Source organism: Pelmatolapia mariae, linkage group LG18 (assembly GCF_036321145.2).
Source record: "Pelmatolapia mariae isolate MD_Pm_ZW linkage group LG18, Pm_UMD_F_2, whole genome shotgun sequence".
NCBI lineage: Eukaryota > Metazoa > Chordata > Actinopteri > Cichliformes > Cichlidae > Pelmatolapia > Pelmatolapia mariae.
The window spans coordinates 18,949,561-18,973,470 of record NC_086243.1 but is presented as its reverse complement, the minus strand read 5'-3'; the positions used below and the strand labels follow the sequence as shown (position 1 = coordinate 18,973,470).

Sequence of the window (23,910 nt, the reverse complement as noted above, 5' to 3'; positions counted from 1 at the left end):
CACTGAAAATTGTTATTCAGGTTGCCCTAACAAACCCAGTTAGCAGCTGTAGCTGTGAAAGGTCTTTTAGTGTCTTAAGTCAACTCCATACCTGGCTGAGAAGGACCATGGGTCAAAGCAGACTCCAGCACCTGGCTGTGATGTCAGTTGAGAAAGATGCTTGAGAGACTTGACCACCAAAATGTGATAGACAGATTTGCCAACCTCAAGGTGAGGCGACATAGGTTAAAAGAAAAGAAAAAAATCTGCAGAGCCATAGTAGTATCTGCACTAAAGATCTTTTCATACATTGTATACATTTTACCATAGGCCAAGGTGTCTCAATTTTTCAAAAATATTTTGTACATTTCAAGGACTCTTCTATTTTTGGAGTGTATTTTTATGTATCTGTATTATATTATACATACACTTTAAAAGTGAATCTCTGTACAAAAAATGCACTCAGTTTACTTTTTACTCACTATGAGAATCATTCATTATTCTCCCGCAGTAATTAAGGTTAGAATATGTATTTTTTAAAATTCCAATCCATTCTTCTTTTGCAGCATTTAAATATCCTTTATCAGATTTGATGGTTTTGTTACAGACTTTTCAAAAAAGTGTTTTGCTTTTCTTTCACAAATGTGAGGATTAAATTGTGTTAAAATGTACAAAACAGTGATGTCATGTTTTGTGACGAGGACCCAGGCACAGAGAGACTTGATGAATTTAAGAATCTTATGATTTAATAAAAAAATTTGCAGACTTACACAGAGATGGTAAAATTATGATGACTGATAATGGAGATGAAGACAACAGACGATGAGGACAGGGAGGAACAGAGGGAACTCGGGACAACTGGAGACATTTGAGGATGCAGGGACTGACAGAGACAGGGAAGAAGTCTCATCGTGACGAATAAAGTTTACCTTGCCTGGATGGGCAGCTCTCTGGGTGCTCAGCACCCCCAAAGCTCTCATCCTAGAATCGCCCCTGAAGCAACATATAAATAGTAAAAAATAATCAATAGCTGCAACATGGAAAAGACATTGACAGCAATAAATCAGTAACTGTTATCCAATGACATCATGTATATGATTCTAAAAACTGTCATTTTACTTCATATATATTACAATGTACAACCTGTGAACTATTAACCTACTTTAAGTAAAATATCTGAACACTTTTTTTCTGCAACTGAACTATGCATCACAAATTTTGGTTTAAATACTATGCCTTATTGTGTGAAAGGTTCTTTTTACACAATAAGAATGTGATAGGATCCAGGGTTCCGTATGAGCTTGAAAATTGTGACAGCAATGAAATGAGTCTTTGCTTGGGAAACTTTGCATGGCAACAATCTTGATAACTCCTGACCTCCAAACTTAATGTGGCCTTCAGATTAGCTCAAGAACAGTGTGCAGAGAGGTTCATGAAATGGGTTTCCATGACCAAGCAGCTACATCCAAGCCTTAGTTACCAAGCACAATGCAAAGCGATGGATGCAGTGGTGTAAAGCACGTCGCCACTGGACTCTAGAGCATTGAAGACATGTTCTCTGGAAGGATGAATCACACTTCTGGCATTCTGGGTGTGGAAGAACTTGACTGGCCTGCACAGTGTCCTGACCTCAACCTGATAGTACAGCTTTGGGATGATTTAGAGCAGAGACTGTGAGCAAGGCCTTCTCATGAAATATCTGATCTGACAAATGTGCTTCTGGAAGAATGATCAAAAATCCCATAAACATTCCTAAAACTTCTGGAAACCCTTTCCTAGAAGAGTTGAAGCCTCAAAAAGAGGCAGAAACCCCTCCAAAAGGAAACTGGTAGAGTTGAAGAACAAAGCTCAGTGCCAGCCTAACAGATGTAAAGAAGTCCTGTACCTTCTACCTACGATTAATTTGGAAAATGAAGATATAATTTAATTTTTAATTCCTTCTGTCTGAAATCAGCTACAGAATAAATTAAATCTCAGGTCATGCTAAATGAATTTAGGGTCATTCTGTGATGATACTGGATACGACTGGGACTTTTTAGGTTTTTTGTCATTCATAGATCTTTATATATTCTTGAGTATATTGGCATCTTTAGTTCTTGTTGTAGTTAAGTGTTCACTTAAGTGTTTAGTTAAGCTTTAGTTATGTTCTCACTTCCTGTTTCATAGTTTCGCCTCTAGTGTGCTTAGACGGCTGTCCTGCGACCCGGCCCTGAGTAAGTGGAAGAAAATGGATGGACGGACAACAACCTCCCGTGGACTCAAAAGGTGATTTTTATTACAGCAAATCCATTCGAATCTCAACATCTTTCAAAGAGCAGGTTAAACATACAAAAGCTCACTTAACATGTTTTTTTTAATTTTTTTTTATTAAATATGTAAAAAGCAGGTCAAGTTATTCACAAATAAAATGCAAACATGCAACACGATTTTTTGTCGGGGAATGCATAATGAGTGGGACATAAAAAAAGAAAACAAAACATTTACCATTCATTAATTATTGACAGTACATGTTTACATTCTTTTTCATTTACACAATAATATATGACTAAAGCATCGTGGTGCACTGCCCAGTTCAATATTAGTAAATGCAATATTAAGAAAGGGTATACAATGTACTTACTGGAATATAGTGTAACAAATTGCTCAGTGAACTGACATCTCCCTAAGACCTGTGATTAAAAAAAAAAAATAATAAAAAAATATCCCAACAGTTCCAGCGGAGGTTTACAACTTAAAACTGCTGCTTCATCATAAGACTACTCCACAATGATGTTTCTTCCTTCCCTATGTTTACGGTTTAAATCTCTATCACTAAAACCACCTTGTGTGGTGGGAACAAACGCTAAGCCGAGCACACTGATTATCTGAAATCTTGTAATTTGTAATGACAGCTGTGACACAGTCATACAGTTGGGATTTAACTACATTTTATTATCCTCCTTCACGAGGATGCAATTCAGATCCTTGCACTATTCCTAAGGCTTAATAACAACAACAATAATAAATACGGTGAGGGTCTATGGACAGATTGTCCAATACGAAGTCAAATGTCAGTGCAACATATGGAAGGAGGTTAAATAAGAGCTACTACGAGCCCTTCCAGGGCTTTGCTTATTGCATTCTTATGATTAATATTGTTGATATGAAAAAAAAGAAAAAAAATAGCAGGGAGTCTAACACTTGCACTGACAGGTAGGGGCTACCTGTCTAAACTTCAGCATTTCATCACATCTACTGCAGGATTTGAATTGACTTTGCGCCCACACAGTCCTCTGATGGTCTGAGCTTGTCCGCTGGTGGAGGTCATTGCCACAAACCCGCCACAGCAGTTCACCAAAAGTCACAAGAAACATTGAACAGTGAGCAGAGGGGTACAAAAAAAACCCAAACAAAAACCTGTGATGGTGCTTCTTTCAGGAGGCTTCTTCATGTGCTCAGTTTCGGAGAGGATGAAAAATAAAAATGAGGACAAATTAAAATCCTTTAACAGTTCTCACATAGTCAAAAAAATTAAATAAAAAATAAAAATAAAGAGAGAGTGGGGTGTAACTGCGGTGAAGGATGATGGCAGTTAGTATTCATCCTGCTCCTCCTGCTGATCGTCTGGCACCTCCTCGTGGGCTTGCTGGTCCACTTCCTGTCCGTCGCCCTCAGCTAGCTCCCCTCGTTCCTAAAAAAGAAAAGAGAGAGAGTTGAGGCAAGCGCATGTGACTGCACACAAACACTGAATTAAATCCACATGATTTCCTCAACAAAGAATGAGCACGAGGAGCCCTGAATCCTGCTCGGATCAATCTAAAGGCCCGGACTGACCTGCTCATCGGAGGCGTACAGGATCTCCATTAGCCGATCGACAAACGGGGCGTTTTCCTCCCCCTGTTCCTGACAGAGCAGCTCCACCTCTCGCAGCTTGCTGAAGTAGTAGTCTCGCTCCTTCTCCACTCCTTCCAGTGCCAACTTTAGTGTGTTCACCTGCAAAAATAAATGTTCAAGCATTTCAAAACACACAAACTCTGAACAAACCCCCAAAGTAAAAAGATAAGCAGAGGAGAAACACAAAGCTGATTAAAACTGATCCGAATGATTCTTTCTAAGAAAACGACTCAAGATAAACTGTTTAACTGATACAAGTTGTCTTCAGTTACATGTGATTTGAGCACTAGAGCAGCTCTGAATGATTGAATGCAATCATTATATCAGTAAAGGATCTACCGATCAGTTAAGTCTTTGTCTTCTATTCACCAGTTTCTGCTTAACAAATGTACATATATATATAAAAAAAAATAATCAAATGCTGCCTGGCAGCATTTTCTGGCTTGTGGTCACTGCACAAGAGCTCCAAGCCCGCTTCTTCTTAGTTTAATCCTTGGCTTGAATCTGACATGTACTGTACCAAATTTAATGCAGCCAGCAACATTTTGGATCTCAGAGTGGAACAACTACACAATATCCACACAGCATTTAGCAGCTTTGTATGCACAGTTTTGTTTTTGTTTTGTTTTTAAACCCAACCACATACAGTGCCTTTAAAATGCCTCAGTGCTATTTTTAATATTTGGAAACAAGTTGAATGCCTGCTAAGATTTTAAATCTATAGTACTTTGAATCTCCAAATATGACGTGTCAGGTGTAACATTAATCACAACCTATTGCTATACCAGCTTTCTAAGGAACCATTAGTCTAGCCACAGAGTGAGAAGTGGATTTAGGTCTGACTGCTAATTTGACACAGACTGTATAAAAGATAGATGTAGCTCCAGGTCTGAAAAGTGAAATGTACAAGTGCCTTAAATCTGCACCCTTTCTTACAGCCAGCAGGGGGCGACTTTGGCCATGTTCCACAAAGCAGGTTTAACAAACTCAGTTTGAGTTTTGAGTGCCACAGAAGTTGATCACAGCTATTAGTTATTATTGAATCATTTCTGAGTATGTTCTCTCTCAGTCAAGCGTATGTGTAGCAGAAGAAAAGCCATCATCAATGGAGCTCCAATACCAGGATTCACCATGGCAACGAGTAAATGAAGAGACGACCCTCCATTTTAATCCAGTGGACGGAGGAACACGAATCAGTGTCAGTGAGGACCATGCCAGGAAGCTAGAAAACAGCAATTTTATTCTGTCATCCGCCCACACTGATTACCAACCTGATTCAGTGAGGGCCAACCAACCAATTTTACATTGGACCACAACCACGACCAAACAGTTAAAGCCTGGAGGGACAACGTGCAGACAACTGAAGATAAAACTATATCTTATCAAAGAGAAAAGACAGTTTACTTACCGACCTGTGATATTAGACCCAGTAATACAAATCTGGGCAATTTGGAGTGAAAAATGTGTCAAAACTCCTGCACTTAACGACTGTACTTCAACATGAAATGACTCCGTCTTTCAAATTTAGTTCCATTCAAAAATATATACATAGTAAATTCAGACTCAGTTTCACATCAACTCCAACACGATGCCAACTGTGACGGGCACTTTTCCATTAGTGCAACTGATTATGACACAACAAATATAATTCACACTGATTAGTGGTTGTGTGTCTCTGCAGCTTCATGCAGGCTGATTTACACAGTGATCACCGCAGTAACATATGGGAGAAGATTCAGTGCAGGGGAGCTGGCTGACAGCCTGACAGAGACAGAGTCTTCAACCCTATTTATGCTCGCCGCATTGGTCACTTCTCACACCGATGTGCTGATATTGCACAGCTACGTCCATTTCTACTCGTCACTGTGGCACTTTTGTCTCTTTGCGATCTTCTTCAGCTGCTGTAGAAATCTCTCTCCATGAGTTCTGTACCATATGGGAATCCCTGCGCTCCTGCATACATGTGTCATATATATGCCCATATATACAGCCTTGCCTCAAGCCTGTCAATTTTTTAAATAGCTGAGGCTGCAATAGCAAACATCCAAAGCTACGTAAACTGAAAAGGTGCACGGCTGGCCGAAAAAATGCCAAAACATGCCATGCCTTACTGCACGTGACATCACTTCTGTCATTTGGTGAGAGCAGTGAGCATAAACTGGCCCTTAGATAAACATAGAATAAATTCTACAGTCTATCATTCTATGATGTTAATAAATTAGGATCCAGTTATTTGAATCACAATAACATTGAGTAACAATTTTAAAAATGCTAGGTGACTTCCTACTTAGGAAGTACTTATTGCATTCAAAAGATTTTCAGAAAACTTGACCTCTGACCTTGAGGTCACTGAGATTCAAACTCATCCAAGATTTTAAATAGATACACCTGTGTTATCACTTTCAAAATCCTACATTTCCTCATTTTCAAGTTATCACATTCACAAATGGATGTCCATGCCGCCGCCCGTTACGGTATTGTTATCGCCCTACCAGCCGTTTACAGTTGAAAGGTTTATAAAAAATTAAAATTTAAAAAAAAGCTCACAATTGAGCTTTACACAGACGTACCTGCTCAGTAAGATGTGTGACTTGTGCTTCCAGTTCTTTCTCTCCTTTGGCAGGAGTTGACACGGATGCGGGGATCTTTTTGGCGGACGAGGGTCTGGATGTTGGCGTTGAAGACTTAGGAGTAGTAGAGCTCGACCTGGATGCTCCTGCAGCGAAGAAATATTTATGAATAAAGGGTCGCTTGTCACCATATCTGAGTGTAAACTTGACAAATCAGACCCAATAATCACAGGAGCTGATATATGAGCAGGAAAAGTAACAGTCTAGCCATTTGATACCATATACATCCAGTGCAAAGGTGTCAAAAATAATGTGCAGATAAAAGTAAGCATACATGCATAATTTATAACCTTTATTTTGTTTTATTCACCAGTTGAATCTTACCTGCGGTAGGAGAACTGGCTGCATGGTGAGACTTCTTTGGCAGGTTGAAGATTTGCTCACCGGGATCAGGCGGGGGGATGGCATCCTGACCCTGCCTGGCTGCAACTGGGTCGTAATCTTTGCCGTCGTAATTGGCGTCAAAGAATTTCTTAAACCACTGGATGAAATCAAGATTGTCCTGAAATCTGCCTTTGACCAGTTTCTCCACAGGAATAATCTGAACAAAAAAAAGACTCCGTTAAAACCCCCGAACAGTAAAGCGAGGTAAAAAAAAAGAAAAAAGTAAAAGATATTCAGGACGCTCACCTTGTCCACGTTCATCCTTTTGAAGGATGCCTGCAGCAGTTTGAAATTGTGAATGTACTCGTGTTCTAGCTTAGCTTGAAACTTGACCTTCTTAAGACTGATGCAGCCAGGGAAGAGCAGATCCATGAACTGGCAATAAGCAGCTCCTAAAGAATTATTAATAGTAAAAATAGTTAAGCACCACAAGAATAATTATATAAGGGGGAGTGGAGAGCAGAACACTGAAAAAACATGCCGTGAATAATCCTGACCACACTCTGCACCACTTACTCTCTAACAGACTGATTGTGCTACCACAGTTACAGGAAATCTTTTCTACTTGTGCAATAACTCTTTAAAATACACACGTCTGTCGGGCAGGGAATCATCTGTTCTCCCATGTTAACAGCTTAAATAAACTCTGCAGTCACAACACTTAAAACTGTGTACAATAAGCAACTTTATTGCACTGCACTGTTATACAGAGTCACTTGAATGTGATTTGATATTTACTGTGTTGTTACTACGTTTAGCCAGCTTTTTTTTCTTTTCTTGGTTAAATTTGAGATATTTTACTTTGTTGTATTATATTATTACCTATTATTTCATCTTTCCAGCCTATCCTGGGTCTGTCCTGCTAGCAAGATATGTACAAAACACTTCACCTAGGAGTCATCCTAGGTGAACCACCTCAACTTGCTCAGAGGAGTAGCAGTTGTACTCAGATTCCCTCCTGAATGACCGGTTTTGTCACAGCGCATTTTATCTTATTGATCTATATACTATAAACCCATTTTCTTAAAGGCAGTGTTTAATCTTAAATTTTAGCTGCTTTAACAAAAGCATTCACAAAGTTTGGAGATAAATAAAGTACATCTTATGTTATTGCACACAGTCTATGATTCTTTTTTATGCCTGCCTTTGTACATGTGAGGCTTTTCAGGTCCAGATCACTGACCTCATTTCTTTAAAAAGACAAATATTAATGAGCTTTCACGTAACATGGCTCACATTAACTGAAGCTTGGCGATCCATTTGAAAAGAGGACACCAGCTCAACCTTGGGTAAAGCTCACATGAACCCAACCAGGGAGCTCATGAGAAAACCATCTAAACCAAACCACACCCTGAGAAAAGGGGGGTGGGTGTGCATGTGTTTGTGTAGGCAGAGGGTGATTGAAATTGGATTACTTGGTCACAGCAGGAGAGCACACGGCAGGCTGCGAGTTTATTTATAGACAACTCTCTTCCAGGGAGAGGTGAACATGTTTCCACAGGTTGCTTTAACCGCCAGCTTACACCGAAAGCTATTCAGGCGAAGACCAACCACTAAAAACACGCCCCCCCACTTCAGACAGCGACTCGGGCACAGGAGGAGGAAGGAAGAGGATGAGCTGAAGCGAGAGAGAAGAAAAAAATTTTTCCTTTCTTTTTAAAGGTCTGTCTGTTCTCACCTGAGGAGAGCTGCTCCACTTTCGTGTAGTTTAGGCAGAGGATATCGTTAACCCAGGCAGTAATGTCATGCCTGCTCATAGTCTCCTGGGTTATTGAGGTAGAATATACGTTGACCGCCATCCCCCAACTGCAATAGAAAGGAAACAACACTGAAAAACAAAAGCTAGGCTGCTGTGATAGATGTCCTATTTCTTTCTGTCTCAAGTCAGTTTGTTGGTCTTCAAAAATGGGACAACTTCTCAAATAGGTTAAGATTTTAAGACATGGTGACAAGGGGCTGCTATTTACTGTGAGACGATGTATTAAAAAAAAAAAAGTCTCCTCGGAGACTCAGCTATCTGCAGTCCCTGGGAAAGTGAAATAAGAATTAGTAATACACAAAAAACATCAATAAACAGTTTATACTAATGCAAATTCAGTTGACTATTCAATATACAATAAAACAGCCCAGCTTAAATTATTTCAAAACACAAAGACAATATCTAAATCACATTTCCTTTTCACATGAATATCAAATACATTAAAATTATGTCTCAAGACTTTAAAATCTAAAAAAGACCACAAAAAAAGAGCTGCTGGACAGTTAATGTTGGTTAATTAGAACAACTACTGGCCAAACAAATCCTAACTGCTTTGCTCATGTTTAGCCCAATCAGTTAAACTATACAGAATTGTATAATCTCTTAAATAAAATCTTCAGCCTGGAAACCAAACAGTGAGACTGCATCTAGACATAGCACATGAGTTGATCTTTAGCATTTCTCCACATGCCCAGACTGACCCGCAAAGAAGCCCAGCAGCATAAAACATACTCTGAACCCCCCCAATGCCACCCGACCCCTGGCTGCTACATGTCAACAATACTAATGTCCACATTATCATCCTCAGGTGTGACACACAGAGTCCAGACCCTCCCTAACAGTCTGTCATAGACTGTTAGGCAAACTATAACACAAAGCAGTAGAAGTGCAGATAAGATCACAGCTTGATTTTGGAAATACAAGTTTGGGCTTGGAGAATGAAATCTGGCATGAATCAATGTTATCTTGGGCAAAATGATCTCTGTATGCAAGACTATCTGCTTAACAAGTTAAGTCACATTAAAATACCCACACAGCGGTGGAACACGGGACAAAAGCACAGCAATAAATTCAAGAAATTACCCTGGGTTTGTGGGGGTAACTTTGTCTGCAAACTCAAAGCAGATTCAATTATCTCAGCATAAACATTTCTTTGCTTTACACTTTAAGAAACAGTCATATCTGAGCAGGGACTTTTGGTTTTAGGACTGAAAAGGCTTCTCAGATGAGAGGTGAAATGTCTTTAAGAAGTCCAGTCCCTTTATTTCCAAGCTCCTTAAAATATCTGAGCAGTTGTTTGTTTTTTTTAACCAAATGAATGACTGAGTGAGGTGATGATCTCCTGTAGATACTTATAATACATTGCGGGATGAAAAAGGGATCTTTTAATTTGACTTTTCCTGCACAGCGGAGCAGATAGAAGCTGTTGCAAAGCCTGATTAGATTTGATCTGATTGCAAAACTGTGACTTTGGAGGCCTCAGGGCACCTGCTCTACTTGCAGTATGCATTCAGGCCTGCATACTGAAAGCATGCAATGTGCCAAAGATACATCAGTAAACTCAAACTTTGACCCTTAAGCTACACATTTAAAAGAAGTCAACAAAACAGTCATTTCTTCCTAATTCATTTGTTAACTCTTAGTGTGAGACACTGTGGAAGGAAAGTCTGCACATGAGTGGACATCCCACCTGAGAATATCTGAAATATGAAAAAATGATCATTCAGAGAATTGCAACAGAGCATCATAATAATGGAAATGAGCTCTTTAAAACACAATCAGCAATATATAAACATGCAAATATGTCATTGCACACATTAATGCAGCTTTATAATGTTCCTGTGCAAGGAGCAAAGCTGTGCAATGAATAAAAAAAAACTAAATTCAACTACAATATTGGCTTCCAACAGCCACGAAAGCAAGATAAAGCATTTATTTTCTCACTGACTGCTGTTTTTGCCTTGAGGCCTTCTCTAAAACCCACAATCTCACTTCTCCAAAGACTGTGCGCAGGTCTACAGTCCTGAATGCAAGAAGTCGAGCTGATCTCAATACTGATTCTAATTTTTACAACATTTCACAGACAAGAACAGCTGCATTAAAAGAAACACCCATCTGGTGGTTTTATAACCGCGATAATATGGTGCCAAATCATCCCCCTCAAACAGACACCAGGATATGCAGCATAATAATAACCACAACCATTCAGCGTTAAAGTTGGGTTATCAGACCACTGCAGCAGCAGCAGCAGCAGAGCCTCGGCTCTAGGAAGGAAACTGGGCCAGCCCCTCTCCATGTCAACAAAGCGGATGTATGCGCCGCTTAGCGTGCTTTGTTAGCCTTGCAGGGATAGCCTGCCGACACCAGGGCTGGGCTTGATGCTTCAATTCAATAAGAAGAAACCGGGCTTGTGCGGCAAGTCTTAGTAGAGGGTCCCCCCTTACAGACACCCAAAGTACAACATCACCCAGACACATATTAATGGCGACAGTGGGGGGGATTCAGTAGCTGCGGAGTGTCAAGTCACGATGGGAATATTCTAGCAGCAGCAGCAGCAGGAGGAGGAACAGGAGGAGCTGTCTGTGTAGTCCTGTCATCTGACAAGCTGGACCCACTCCTCCAAAAAACGTGCCTGTGCCATTGCGCACCACCAAATACAATGAAACAGTTGACAGCGTTACATGCTAGTCCCAGCAGTGGTTTCGGGTGCTACTGGAGAAGCAGGGGGAGGGTTTAAGCTAACTTAAGAGCGATTTACGACACAGTGTCGGGTACAGAGGGCTAACATGACAGGGGAGTGTGATTGGTGAGTGGGGGGAAAAAGCGGATGGGTGCAGGGAGGAAAACGCCGAAGAAGAGGAGGAGGCCGGATTGCGGGTTTTTTTTTTGTTGGTCTGCAGCGGTGTGATTTTCTTTTCCTGACATCAAACCAAATGCGACATTTCACTGGTTTACCTGTAGGCGCGCTCTCCTCGCACTGTATTTTTCCTGTAAGGAATGATGTTGGTTCCGTTGTCCTGGACGATGTCGTTGTTATTCTCTCCATTTGGGGAAAGGGCTTGGGTGGGACCGGGCATTTGGGTCTCTAAAATGTTGAACAGAAACTCTGTTCTCTCTCTGGCCGAGGGGGGAAGAGGGAAAAAAGCAAGAGGAACGATGCAAAATGCTAAGAAAGTGCCGCACCTCCGGGGCTCTCTCTCCTTCTGTCTGCTTATTCCTCACAAATCTCTGCCCTAATGACGTTGCTGCTCCCTGTACCACGTGACTCGCGGGGTTGGCTGCCTGTTTTCCCTATGGTGGGCTATTTCAGTACACCAAAATTTCATTGATTACTTGAGTGCTGAAAAGTATCGCCGGGGAGGTCAGATCGATGTGTGATGCTCGTCGCTTTGTGAGGTGCGGCGAGGGGATTTATTAAAAGAAGAAAGAAAAAAAACAACAACAAAAAAACTCAGAGGCGACAACCAATCAGCTAAAAAGAAGGGATGGGATTAAAGGGAAGACGCAGCACACCCACTTCACCTCATCAGATAGCTGATTGATATTAAAGCAGATGTAGGCAAACGATACCCAGTAGTGGTGGTGATGAAATCATGTCCATTCATGGTGTGTGATAAAATGCTGGTTTGATTACTAACCACATGATTGAATCAATTAAATTGTGTCCATGAAAATCAAAGGTTGTTTTGTTGGCTCAATATTGGCCCGTGGAGAGGGGGGACTGTGCGCATACAGTTAAAGCAAAGAGTCTGTTACCTTACTAACAGAAGTGTATGCATTTCCTGTCAGTTTTTGACCATTTTTGTTTGAGTTGTTAAACCCCAATAAACAGTCCTGGGGATTTTATTTTATTGGAACACCAAAATATCTTGAATTTCAGTCAGAAGTTTACACACGCTCATCATGGGCATGAATATCAGGTTAACTTTTAATGATTTCTTTGAGTTGTTCTTTTTCCAGGGTGGAAATATTGTACAGCATACATTTTTTAAAAATATGGTAGTGGTAGCATTATGTTCTGGGGCATCATGTCTAGTGGTACAGGTATATTGCACAAAGTGGACAGAATAATGAAGGAAGACTATCTCCAAATTGTACAACTTCACCTAAAATAGACTCGAATAGACTTCCAAAACCCAAACCTCAATGCCATTGAAAATTTATGGACTACGCTTAAAGTTGGGTCTGTGCCACGAAACCAACAACCCTACCAATTCTCGCAAGAAGTGTTCAAATATCCAGCCAGAGTTATGTCAGAAGTTTGTTGATGACTACCAAAAGAGTCTGGTTGAAGAGCAACTTGCTAAGAGACATATAACCAAATTTTAGTGGGGGTGTATGAATATTTTTGAGGGTCTGTGGATTAGAGTAAATCCAAAATAAGTTCAAACCTGTTCACAAAATGTAGTTTTTTAAAAGTCATTTAAGATTAATGGTTTACAACAATTCCACCCTGGAAAAAGAACAGCTCAAATGAATCTTTAAAAGCTACAAATTAGCATAACCCTCATGACCATGATGCATGTATGCAAACTATCGATCTAATCAACATCAATTACTCAGCATCATCACCAGTAAATCAACCAAGAACAAGAATCCATTTTATTTTACTTTTTAAATGATCCGAGGAATCTACTTATAATCACAAAATGTCCAATCAGTAAAAAAAAATAAAAATGTCACCATTATTTGGGATGTACCAATTGTGAAGCTAATGTGAAAATCAAAATTATGTCATTGACGATAGTCATTTCACCTTTGTTCCAGAGAAACAAAGCAATCCATCCATGTTCTAAACCGCTAACCTAATTTGGGGTCACAGGGGGGCTGGAGTCCACCCTAGTGGTCATACAGTGAAAGCCAGGGTATTTTATTATTTTAAATGTAATTTTAATTATCATCTTATTTTTTAATTTTTATCTTTATTTTATTTATTTTTAACTTATTCAATGTATCATTTCTGGCATGTTAAGTGTACAGCACTTCGTGTTCAGCTGGGAGTTGTTCTGAAAGTGCTATATAAATAAATTGCTTCCTTCCTTGCTTGCTTATACTTTTCTAGCTCTTTAGTACATTTTTTTTTAATCATTTAGCCATCAAAAACTGATGTGACACAAAATATAAACACACCACCTCAATCACTGATATGCTGATACAAGCCACAAGGACAAATACTGGCCTTTATATATCAGTGCATTATAACCATTACCCAAAATGCAAGTGGTGTCTTCACATGTCATGAAATCTAAGACAAGCAGCAGTATATTAACAATTATGACAAGTAGTTATCTTTGAGAAAGTGGAAAAAGCATTCCTTTTGACATTTTAGCTTTTACTAGCTTTGCATCAACATATCAGTCCATAGTGTTGCCTACTAAAATAAAATAAGATTATATTTGGCATTGGCAGCTGTATCACAGCATTTTTAAGCTGGATATGTAGTTAAAGACAGTGTAATAAAAAGGATGTAAAGCCTTTAAAACTGTTATTTCGTATTATTTTTGATTTGATTGTCTGACACAAAAGGGGAAATGAATAACAAACAAGACTATACGAACAAATATGATAAATATGATAAATCAGCATCAACCATAATTTGAGAATAGGTCCATTCCCAATTTCAACATTTACAGATAAATTTTCTGTTCAACAGCAAACCAATTAATCAGTTTATAATTCAGCTGTAACGTACGTTAAAATGTATAAAAATGTGTGTAATAGATGTAATTATAAACCACATGAACATCATAAATCAGTATGCACGGGTTTGTGGTTTAAGCGCAAACAACAGTCCTGTGGTTGCTAAGCTCTCTTCTGTTTGTGTTACCAATGTGTTGGTGTTAAACTGCTTTGTTTTGTGTTGCTTTTATCACTGCTGGGCAACCACAGTGAAATGGGACACAGAAATAAGGTCTAAAAAGTGAGCTCTATATAGTTTAAACGCAAGTGTGAGTCACTCTCTATTGGTTTTAGTTGTTGTACAGCGCTTTGTAACTTTTATGTCTGTAAAAGGCATTATATAAATAAATGTAACTAATACAAATACAAATATCTCATTTGTATTGATTTTAAAAATGAATTTCTTTTTCACACTATAAGAATAATGATTTGTGCAAATAGCCCAATATTAATCTGATAATATCAAAATAGCAGAGTCAGTCCAGCCTTTTATGGTTAGTAATCAAGAATGCAATAGTACACATCACGGTATTTAACAGGGATGATGAAAAGCTTTATAACAGCAGGGGACTACGCTACCTGCTGAAAACAGTTAAGCAAAGATGCAGGGATTTTATGCACAAACTATGTTCAAAGGACAAAGATGAAGCATTTCTGCTATTCTGTTCTACTGCCTTGATTTCTTTCCTACTGTTTCTTATATTTTCTCTGCCACTCCTTTATTTAGAAGACCTAATTGCTATTTGAGTCTGAGGACAGGCCTTTACAGTTTACATATAAACTTAAACGGTGATGGTGCAAGAAATACAGGTACAGATTTTGAGGTCTATCCTACGATCTATTCACCACCATCATCAGTCCAAAGGTAAACTCACACTTGAGGTGACTGGACTTTTTCATGTCAGCATGTTTTTGGCCTGCAATATAAGGGAGCAACTTCCGTTAAACATTAGCAGGGCTTATTTACTGGAATTTGATCCTCAAGTCAACACTCACTCTGCTGCAGGGGCCAACAATTTTCTGTCAAAATCAACAATACTGCTTCTAATGTCAAATACTCACAATTCAGAGTCAACAGTCTTTGTGCTCAGCTGAAACTCTTAAATAGAACTCTGGTGCCACCATCAGGCCAAAGTTGAGGTCACCGTTATAAATCAATAAATTTAACTCTAGATGAATGTTTTAAAAATGGAAAACGATATATATAGTCCAGTTTTATTCACTTCTTGTCTTTTGATAATACAATTTTCAGTATAAATATAAGGACTTTCTTTTTTAATTGCCCCATATGTACACTCACAGGCCACTACATTAGGTACACCTACTACTCATTAACATAAATTTCTAATCAGATCATTACACAGCAGCAGCTCGATGCATTTAGGCATGCAGACAGGGTCAAGGCTGAATTTCAAAAAGTTGAGAATGGGAAGGAAAGGCAATGTAATCGACTTTGAATTTAATATGGTTGCTGGTACCAGACAGGCAGGTCGGAGTATTTCAGAAACTGCTGATCTACTGGGATCCCAACATAACCGTCTCTAGAGTTTACAGACTAAATAAATGGTCAGAAAAAGAAAAGCTCATTGTCTGAAAATGCCTCAGTGATGCCAGAGATCACAGGAGAATGGCCTCAAAAAGGCAATCTGAGGTTACAATTCAGTCACCAAAATGGGACAACAGAAGATTGGAAAAATGTTGCCTAGTCTGATGAGTTTTAATTTCTGTTGCTACATTTAGATGGTAGGGTCAGAGTTTGGTGTAAAAAAAACAAAACCATAGAGCCATCCAGCATTGCATCAGTGGTTTAACCCGTTTTTGGGATATTGTCGTGGCACACTTTGGGCTCCTGAGTACCAACTGAGGATTGTTTAAATGCCACAGCCTGCTTCAGTACTGCTGCTGACCCCGTCCATCCCTTTATGACCACAGTGTACCAATCTTCTAATGGCTGCTTCCAACAGATAACACACTATGTCACAAAGCTCAAACTCAAGAGAGTTTTGAAAGCAAAAGGAGATCCAATCCTGTACTAGCATGGTGCAAGTGGCCAGTGAATATACAGAGCTTTATTAACTTAGTTATGAAATGATATAGGACAACAGCTTTTAACATTTTTTGTATCCAAGAGATACCAAAGGGCAAGTCAAAGTTTAAAAAGAACACTTGTGCTCACGTGCAGAAAATAATCATCTGTTCTCTATCATCTGAAATGTCATTAGTTCTTTTTTTCATTATACTGCCAGGTGATGAAAGCACTTTTGAATATAACACCTATCTTTCTTGCTCCACTAGCAAACAGCTTTAATACAATCAAAACAACAACAACAACAACAAAAAGAAAACATCAGTTTTCTGTTTCTGGTTCAAATCCTTTTTTCTTTTATGTCATCTGCTGAAGGCTGTGGACATCGACTTTTCCAGTTTGTATTTTACAGACACACACAGCCAATACAGTTGTTTATATGTAAAAAATCCATCTCTGTTGGAGAAGCAGCTGAGGCATTGAAAGCTGTACTACCCAGGGGGTGTAGTCAGTTTGTTAGCTTGGAAAGCACCCGCTAACTCTTCCCAAACAAATGACAGAAATGTCACTTGCTGAAGGATGTGTACATTTCTGGTCCAGAACACAGGACAGGACAGGTAGGTCTTACAGCAGTTTCTCCTGACAGTTTTATTGCTTTAGGTGTATGTTGTTTTCTCCTTCTTTGATCAGTTTTACCCCCTTACAAATGTCCACATCAGTATAAATCAGGGCCTTCAACATGTCAAAATTCCATGCATTACTTTTTGTACACTTACAACAGTAATTATACGGCTTCAACATTTGGAAAACAATGCAAAGGAGCTTTAATCTGAAGCTGCAGATTCCTATATTATTTAACTGTGAAGCTGCTCCCATAATTTACACTATGAGTCTTATTTTTTTCCATTTGAATCACTCAGATGGAGGTACAGAAATAAATCAAGGCAGTGAACAGTATGCATAATATTAATCTCTAATTTAACTTGGGAATCTTGTGTGGTCACCCTGAAAGACATTCCCTCTTCTTCTTCTGTAAGGGTGTCAAACATCCAGCACAAGGAACACCCAAGGGTCCAAATTGTGAAATAAATGTAAAGAAGTCATCGATACTTCCAATTAGTCATTAAAGAGTACAAAAAAGTTCATGACTATGTCATGGCAGTAAACTAAGTGTGGAAAGCTGAGTTTGCTCTTATTTTTCATAAAGACTGAGGCTGCACTTCATTATTTGTTAATTTACTGAATATATTTGGCGTGAGGTTTTTTTAAAATTAGATATTAAGAACTAAGCCCACATTGCTAGTAGTTGGTTTTATTGGGCCCAGCTCATTTGAGAGCACACTGAAATGCAAGCAGCCCACAAAACTGAAATGAATTTGACACCACTGCTCTGCTGGGTCAAAAGTAGTCTTTGTGTAGTAGTCTACACAAATTCCTGCAGAGCTGAACACAAGGCATAACCAAGACTAATCTCATTAATGACTGAATTGCAGACACTTCCACTGACAGCCACAGGCATGCAATGCTACTTTTCCACTATGGTAATGCTAGAAGCCCTTTCAGACTGACAAGTGACAGCCATACCCGTAGCACACTGGGCACAACACAAGCACAGAGGTCTGCTTTGTGTCTGGCAGCAGCACACAGTGAAAGCATGTCATGGTCAAACTTCAGGGAAGGCATGAAAACAGGAAACTCTGCGCTCGTCCCTGTGGCCAGAAACTGTACCCCCACCATACCGTGTCACTGCAAGGTGGGTGGGTTAATGTTAACTCTAGCCTGTCACAGGAATAAATTTATCACTTCCCAATCTGAAGGGCCTGAAGAGGTGGAGCATGCATAGCTTTTTCTAAATATATGGTCAGGCTGTAAAGCACTAAGAATGAAATATAAACACACACATCCTCTGGGTCTATTACTGCTTACAGTACTTCAACTGCAGAGGGATGCTCCTCCGTGCTGCACTTGACAAAAAGAAATTGAAATAAAGAACAGAAATTCTCTTAAAGAGTGAAACACCAGAGCACAAAATGTCCGAGTGCCATTTGACCAACATTTTGAAATGTACAGTATCATCGCAATCTGAGGCAGGTAGCTGATGCTTACCACTACATTACAAAAAAACAAAAAAACAACACACTTATAGTTATTGACTGAAATAAAAAGTAGAGTAGAACCATTAACATGAACGCCTATTACATGCTAAAACACTGTATGGTAGGTTATAAAAATAAAAAAGGAGCAGGAACAGGGAAGCGTAAAGTTCACATTTTTTCTAATTCACACAGGATCAAAGTATATATACAGGCTCACAAATATTCACTCACTCAAATCTTTTCATAAGTTGTACTGAAGGTTGTTGATGGCTACCAAAAGCATCTGGTTTAGATGCTTTTGCTAAGAGACATTTAAACAAATCATTAGTGTGGGTGTACATATATATGTTTGAGGCTGTGTGGACTAGAGTAAATCTAAAATAAATTCAAACTTGTGCACCTAATTTTTTTTTAAGTCATTAAAGATGTATGGTGTACAATAATTCCACCTTGGAAAAAGAACAGTTCAAAGAAATCACAAATTGCCATGATATTCCTGCCCATGATGAGTGTATGTAAACTTCTGACCAAAACTGTGGATAAGTAACAGCGACATTGCTTGATTAAGTCATGGCAATGGGACGGTAGAAATAAAAGGTTTGTGAGCTTTGCTAGATTGGGTCTTTTAAAATTAAGCCAAAACAATCATGAGGTGAACATAGTCATCCCTTTACAAAAAGCATCAGCATGTTTGGACTAAAATATCCAATGCTGGAGTTTTCCAACTAAAAGTGTGTCAGAAGCTTTTTTCAAAACTGTCTCTTTAAGCTGTGTGGATGCGAGACAGATTAGGAAAAATTACATGTTTTAAAAACTAAAGCATAGTTTTTAGTATGGATGTACCCTAACACTAAAATGAAAGGATATACATCAATCAAATTATGTGTCACATAATGTAATCTTGAGAAACAGCAATCTTATATAATCCCTTGATATAGTTTTAAATGGGGTAAGACAAGGAATACTGAGAGTGGAAATATGGTGACCATTTAACATTCATTCATGTAATTTTAGGAGTACAACTATAAGTTAACTCATACGTTTTACTGACCTAATAATATGTTAGTTGAGTCAGACTTGAGTAAGACTATGAGTAAAAATGCATTTAGGCTGCAAATTCTTTATCTTTATTCAGTTCATTTATATGACAAGAAATTAATGAGAAATCCAAAAGGGTATAGGTTAAAGGTAAGACTTTTGGAACACCTAAAATCAGCAAAAAAGGAACATTTTAAAAAGAATCACAACTAAATAAGAAAAAAAATAAATCGCTCATGTCAAATCCAGCTACAGATGAACTCTCAGTACTTAAAGCATCTTCACTGGATAATCATCATCATACATCGTCATTTGTATTTGTTATCCCTCATTTTAAACAGCTTCTGGATATTAAGTGGTAATTGTGGATTGCATGCTTTGTACATCATTTAAACTATGTTATAGTCCACTAAATCTTTGAATTTCTGTGTATTTAATTGAATAAATAATGGATTTACTGACTAGTCATAGAGTTTGCTATCATTCATATGACTTTTTTTTTAGTAGTAAAAAGACTGCTCGCCTTGTGTTTCCCCACATTCCTACAGAGTACGCCATATATAGAGCAATAAGTGAATAATTTTTTTTTTTAACATAAAAAGTCCTTAAGTGTAAGGGAGCAGCCAAACAGCCGAGAGCTTTTTTTTTTTTTTTTTTCTTGTGAATGCTGCTTGCTGAGGGTTTTGTAAGGGTGGGGTAGCATGTCAGCCCACATCTGGAAGATGATGCTCTTACAGTAAGTGTTGCTATACGTTAGCCTGCAATGAGTCAACACTGGGATGTGAAGCATCAGGCAGAGTTGTGCTTGCCCTTTCCCCACTAAGAGCTAACCAACCTTTGGTAGAGGATCCCAAATGCACCTCTGTTAATCCGAGCTGCAGGTTGTAGAGGTTATGATCTCCAGAAAAACGGGTTAGGATGATATTAAGGGAGAAAAACCCTGTTAGACTGCGAGGAGTCTTTTCCTTATACCTGAGAGATTGTTAACCCGCTACTTTAGAAAGAAAGTTTTCATTTGGCATTTAGAAAGGGCATTATCTGCACCCAAGACAAAAGGCGACACTCGTCTATGGTGACCCCTTCTTCATTTCTTCTGCCCCTTCTTTTAGCTGTGGTTGCTGATGAGGGAAAACACCAAACAGTGCTCCTCTTTTCTGAGATTTTTTTAAGCGCCTCCACCGCCACCGAGCAGCTAGCTGCTGCACCAAGTCTCGTAAATGAAGCTAACTCAACTTTGTATTAGAAATGACAGACTGCCTGGGAAAGCAAGCTAATGCTATTAAACAGACTTTTACGAAGGTAGACGTGACTTATAAATACAGTATTACATCTTCTCCGGCTAACCGTCAAGTTACAGTTGGCTAATATTTCCTCCTGCCATTACTTTGACAGTGCTGTGACAGCCGACGTATGTCCTGACCCCGGGCAACATCACGGTACAAAACAGCGACCGCCGCTTAAATACGTTCATATTTCTGCATTGATTTTCGCCGTTGCACGTTTCAATTCAAATTCCACAGTTAAAATTTTTAGTAAAAGCAAATCTCACTCACCAGTGAACTCCGATCCGCAGGTTACAAGGTGTTAAAAAAAAGGCTGTTTTCCGGCTGAGTCACCCCACCCTCAAACGCCCATTCTCGTAAGACGGTGAACTGCGAGCGGAGAGCTGAATGGACAGCGTCTCATCGCTCTTTCTGCTGATTGGTGCGTCGCCGACCTCTGTCATGATATTGACCAATCGCGTTGTGATGCGTTGATCGTTCACAACAATCAGACAGCTTTCTGTCCTGTCGCCTCGTGTCACTTCACTTTTACTCCAGGAAAATGCAAATCGTCCATCTGAAGATGCACTCAGCTGAACACCACCGTTTATAAAATAAATATGTAAAATAATACGAATGAAAGACCTCAAAATGAACAACACCCACACAGGATAAATACTGGCTCTATTTATCTGTACACATTACCACACCTACTGCACTCTATGTACATACATTTCGGTGTTTGTTTGTTTTGTTGTTGTTGTTGTTGTTTTTACTGTGTATAATGACCATTTGTATATAACATAGTGTTTTGGCATCTATGTACACTATTCTTGTTATTTATTTTTCGATTTTTATTTTTCTAATATAACTCTAATTCATTTTTCTTCCTGACCCTTGTGGATTAATAAAGTCTATGTTTATGTCTAAATCCTGGAAAACTTGTGTATATAATCAGGCATACTGAATGATACAATGATGTGGTTTTTTTCTTTTCTTTTTTTTTTTTTTGCACTAAAAATGGTATTGCTGCTGATATGAGACAGTGGATGCATTTGGCTGATTAATTAATTTCCAAATAATAACTACAGGGGTTTAATCAAGCAAAATTTCCATATATTGTCTGTTTTCAGCATTTGAAATGCGAAGACTGGCTGAATTATTTAAACTGAGTATCTGCATATTCTGAGCTGTTATTCAAAATTAAAATTATATTATTGAAAAAGGTTGTAAGTTAGACATTTGAAGCCATTTTTTAAATTTATGCCCATTATTTTTAAATTCCATATATGGAATGATTGATAAATATAATCATCTTGTGACAATATCATCTTGTAATCATATTGTCATAATGAAAATAATGTAATATGAATACTGCATCATATTATTGTCTCTTATCTAGTATTAATATATATAATTCATAGATTAAGTTAAATATACAGTTAGATTTTTTTTCTCTTGTACACGCTAGTGTATTGAAAAACCCAGAATGTGATTAAAGTGTAGACTTTCAGCTTTAATTCGAGGTACTTAACAAACATTTTGCATTTACTGTTTATGCTTTTTCAGTGGCTCATAAATAATTGGGCAACTGACTAGCAAGCAGTTTCATGACCAGGTGGGGCCTTATGTATATCTGTGTGAAAAATTCAAATAAACCTTTCACACAGTTGGCAAAAACTGTAGCAATGGCTAAATTTGATACATGTCTAAAAATAAGGAATGCACTGACTGACTGTCAGTAACACCAAAATGTCCCCAAAGAAACACAAAGACAACCAAAAGGGATGATGGCAGAATTATTTCCATGAAAAACAGCTTCACAACACCTAAACAAGACAAGAACGCACTCTGTGGAGGCAGGTGTATTGTCCACGACCACAATGAATGGATGCATTCAAGAATGGAAATACAAACGATTTACAGCAATGTGCAAACTACTGGTTATACTCACTTATCATAGAACATCCAAAAGAGCCTAAAGCTGAAAATCAGTTCATTATCTTGAGCATACCACATCATATATCAAATATGGTGGAGGAAGTGTTATGGTATGGGTAATGTATAGCTGCCAGTGGAACAGGGTCACCAGCATTTATTGATGATAGAAGAAGTAGGATGAATTGTAAGGTTAACAGGGCTGTACTCAGGATTGTTTTTAACACCAGGATTTGCATCCTGGTGTTAAAAACAATCCTGATATTTAAAATTGTCATACATTTTCCCATTACTTCTGAAAATGTATGAGTCTGTATAAAAACATCTGTAATTCCTTAACAGTTCATGCTAAACTTTTGCACTTCAATGCAAAAGTTTAGGGGGTTGGTCATCCACCAACCCGGATGACCAACCCTCCCCAAGCCTGGTTCTGCCAGAGGCTTCTTCCCGTTGAAAGGAAGATTTTCCTTCCCGCTGTCGCCAAGTGCTTGCTCATAGGAGGTTGTCTGTTTGTTGGAGTTTTCTCTGTATAAAACACTTTGAGGCGACTGCTGTTGTCAGGTTCTTCTATAAATAAAATCTTTGTTGATTGAATTAAAATCCACTGTGGTGGTGTCCAGAAGCAAAAATACAAAAAATAAAAACGTGTCATTGTCCAAAAACCTATGGACCATAATACATCTTTAGTTTTTCACCAGAGACACAAAAAGTGAATGTTTCTTATTCACTGTTGAAGCTGCACTTCTCCGCTTTTACCACCAGGGTGCAGTGATGCACTTTTGAGAAAGGACAAAAGTGCCTTGGACTATATTCTTTGTTGTATTGTTAGTTTTTGTTACATATTTTACCTGAGTACACACAACATGGAGCAGATGAAGGCAGAATATATTCTTTATATTGTGCTATCGTAAAGTGGTTAGTAGTCTGTAAAGAGTTGGAGATGAATGTTCAGTGTGTATCTATTTAAGCTGTCTTCAAACGATGAAATGATTGTTTGTTTTTTTAAAAACACACAAACGAAGGCCAAACCTCAAACCCATATTACAATAATAAAGCCTAAAAATCAGTTAATTCATATGCTTTTGATGGCGCCTGAGCCAAGAGCAAAAATCTCCCTCCTAATATGCACATGACTATGAGATTCAGTGCCGGATGGCTGCTTTTATGTTACCTCAGATGGTGGGTCTCTGTGATGAATTATAGACAATAGGTTGAGGGCAGTCAACAGTGCATTTATGACAGATAA

General features: G+C 38.6%; 1 protein-coding gene across 2 annotated transcripts; it reads right to left on the bottom strand.

Moving 5' to 3' along the window:
* Window positions 1-2,457: 2,457 nt before the first annotated feature.
* Window positions 2,458-21,093, bottom strand: mapre2 (microtubule-associated protein, RP/EB family, member 2). Of its 2 annotated transcripts, none has more exons than XM_063462454.1 (7): window positions 21,018-21,093; window positions 8,545-8,672; window positions 7,113-7,258; window positions 6,807-7,023; window positions 6,423-6,568; window positions 3,793-3,951; window positions 2,458-3,649 (listed from the first exon to the last, which is right to left on the bottom strand). In XM_063462454.1, exons 2-7 carry the CDS (start codon window positions 8,663-8,665, stop codon window positions 3,551-3,553), a joined length of 888 nt encoding a protein of 295 aa, XP_063318524.1. In that variant the 5' UTR covers window positions 8,666-8,672; window positions 21,018-21,093; the 3' UTR covers window positions 2,458-3,550. The 2 variants fall into 2 exon arrangements, with proteins under 2 accessions (XP_063318524.1, XP_063318523.1); XM_063462453.1 differs by lacking the exon at window positions 21,018-21,093 and adding an exon at window positions 11,581-11,964.
* Between the last annotated feature and the right edge of the window lie 2,817 nt (window positions 21,094-23,910).

Excerpts from the sequence above, each read along its gene's own strand:
- mapre2 (XM_063462453.1), bottom strand. The coding sequence starts at position 11,702 with ATGCCCGGTCCCACCCAAGCCCTTTCCCCAAATGGAGAGAATAACAAC. Across the intron at positions 8,673-11,580 it reads CGAGGAGAGCGCGCCTACAG|TTGGGGGATGGCGGTCAACG; the intron begins GTAAACCAGTGA and ends TTTCTATTGCAG. Across the intron at positions 3,650-3,792 it reads TGTACGCCTCCGATGAGCAG|GAACGAGGGGAGCTAGCTGA; the intron begins GTCAGTCCGGGC and ends TTTCTTTTTTAG.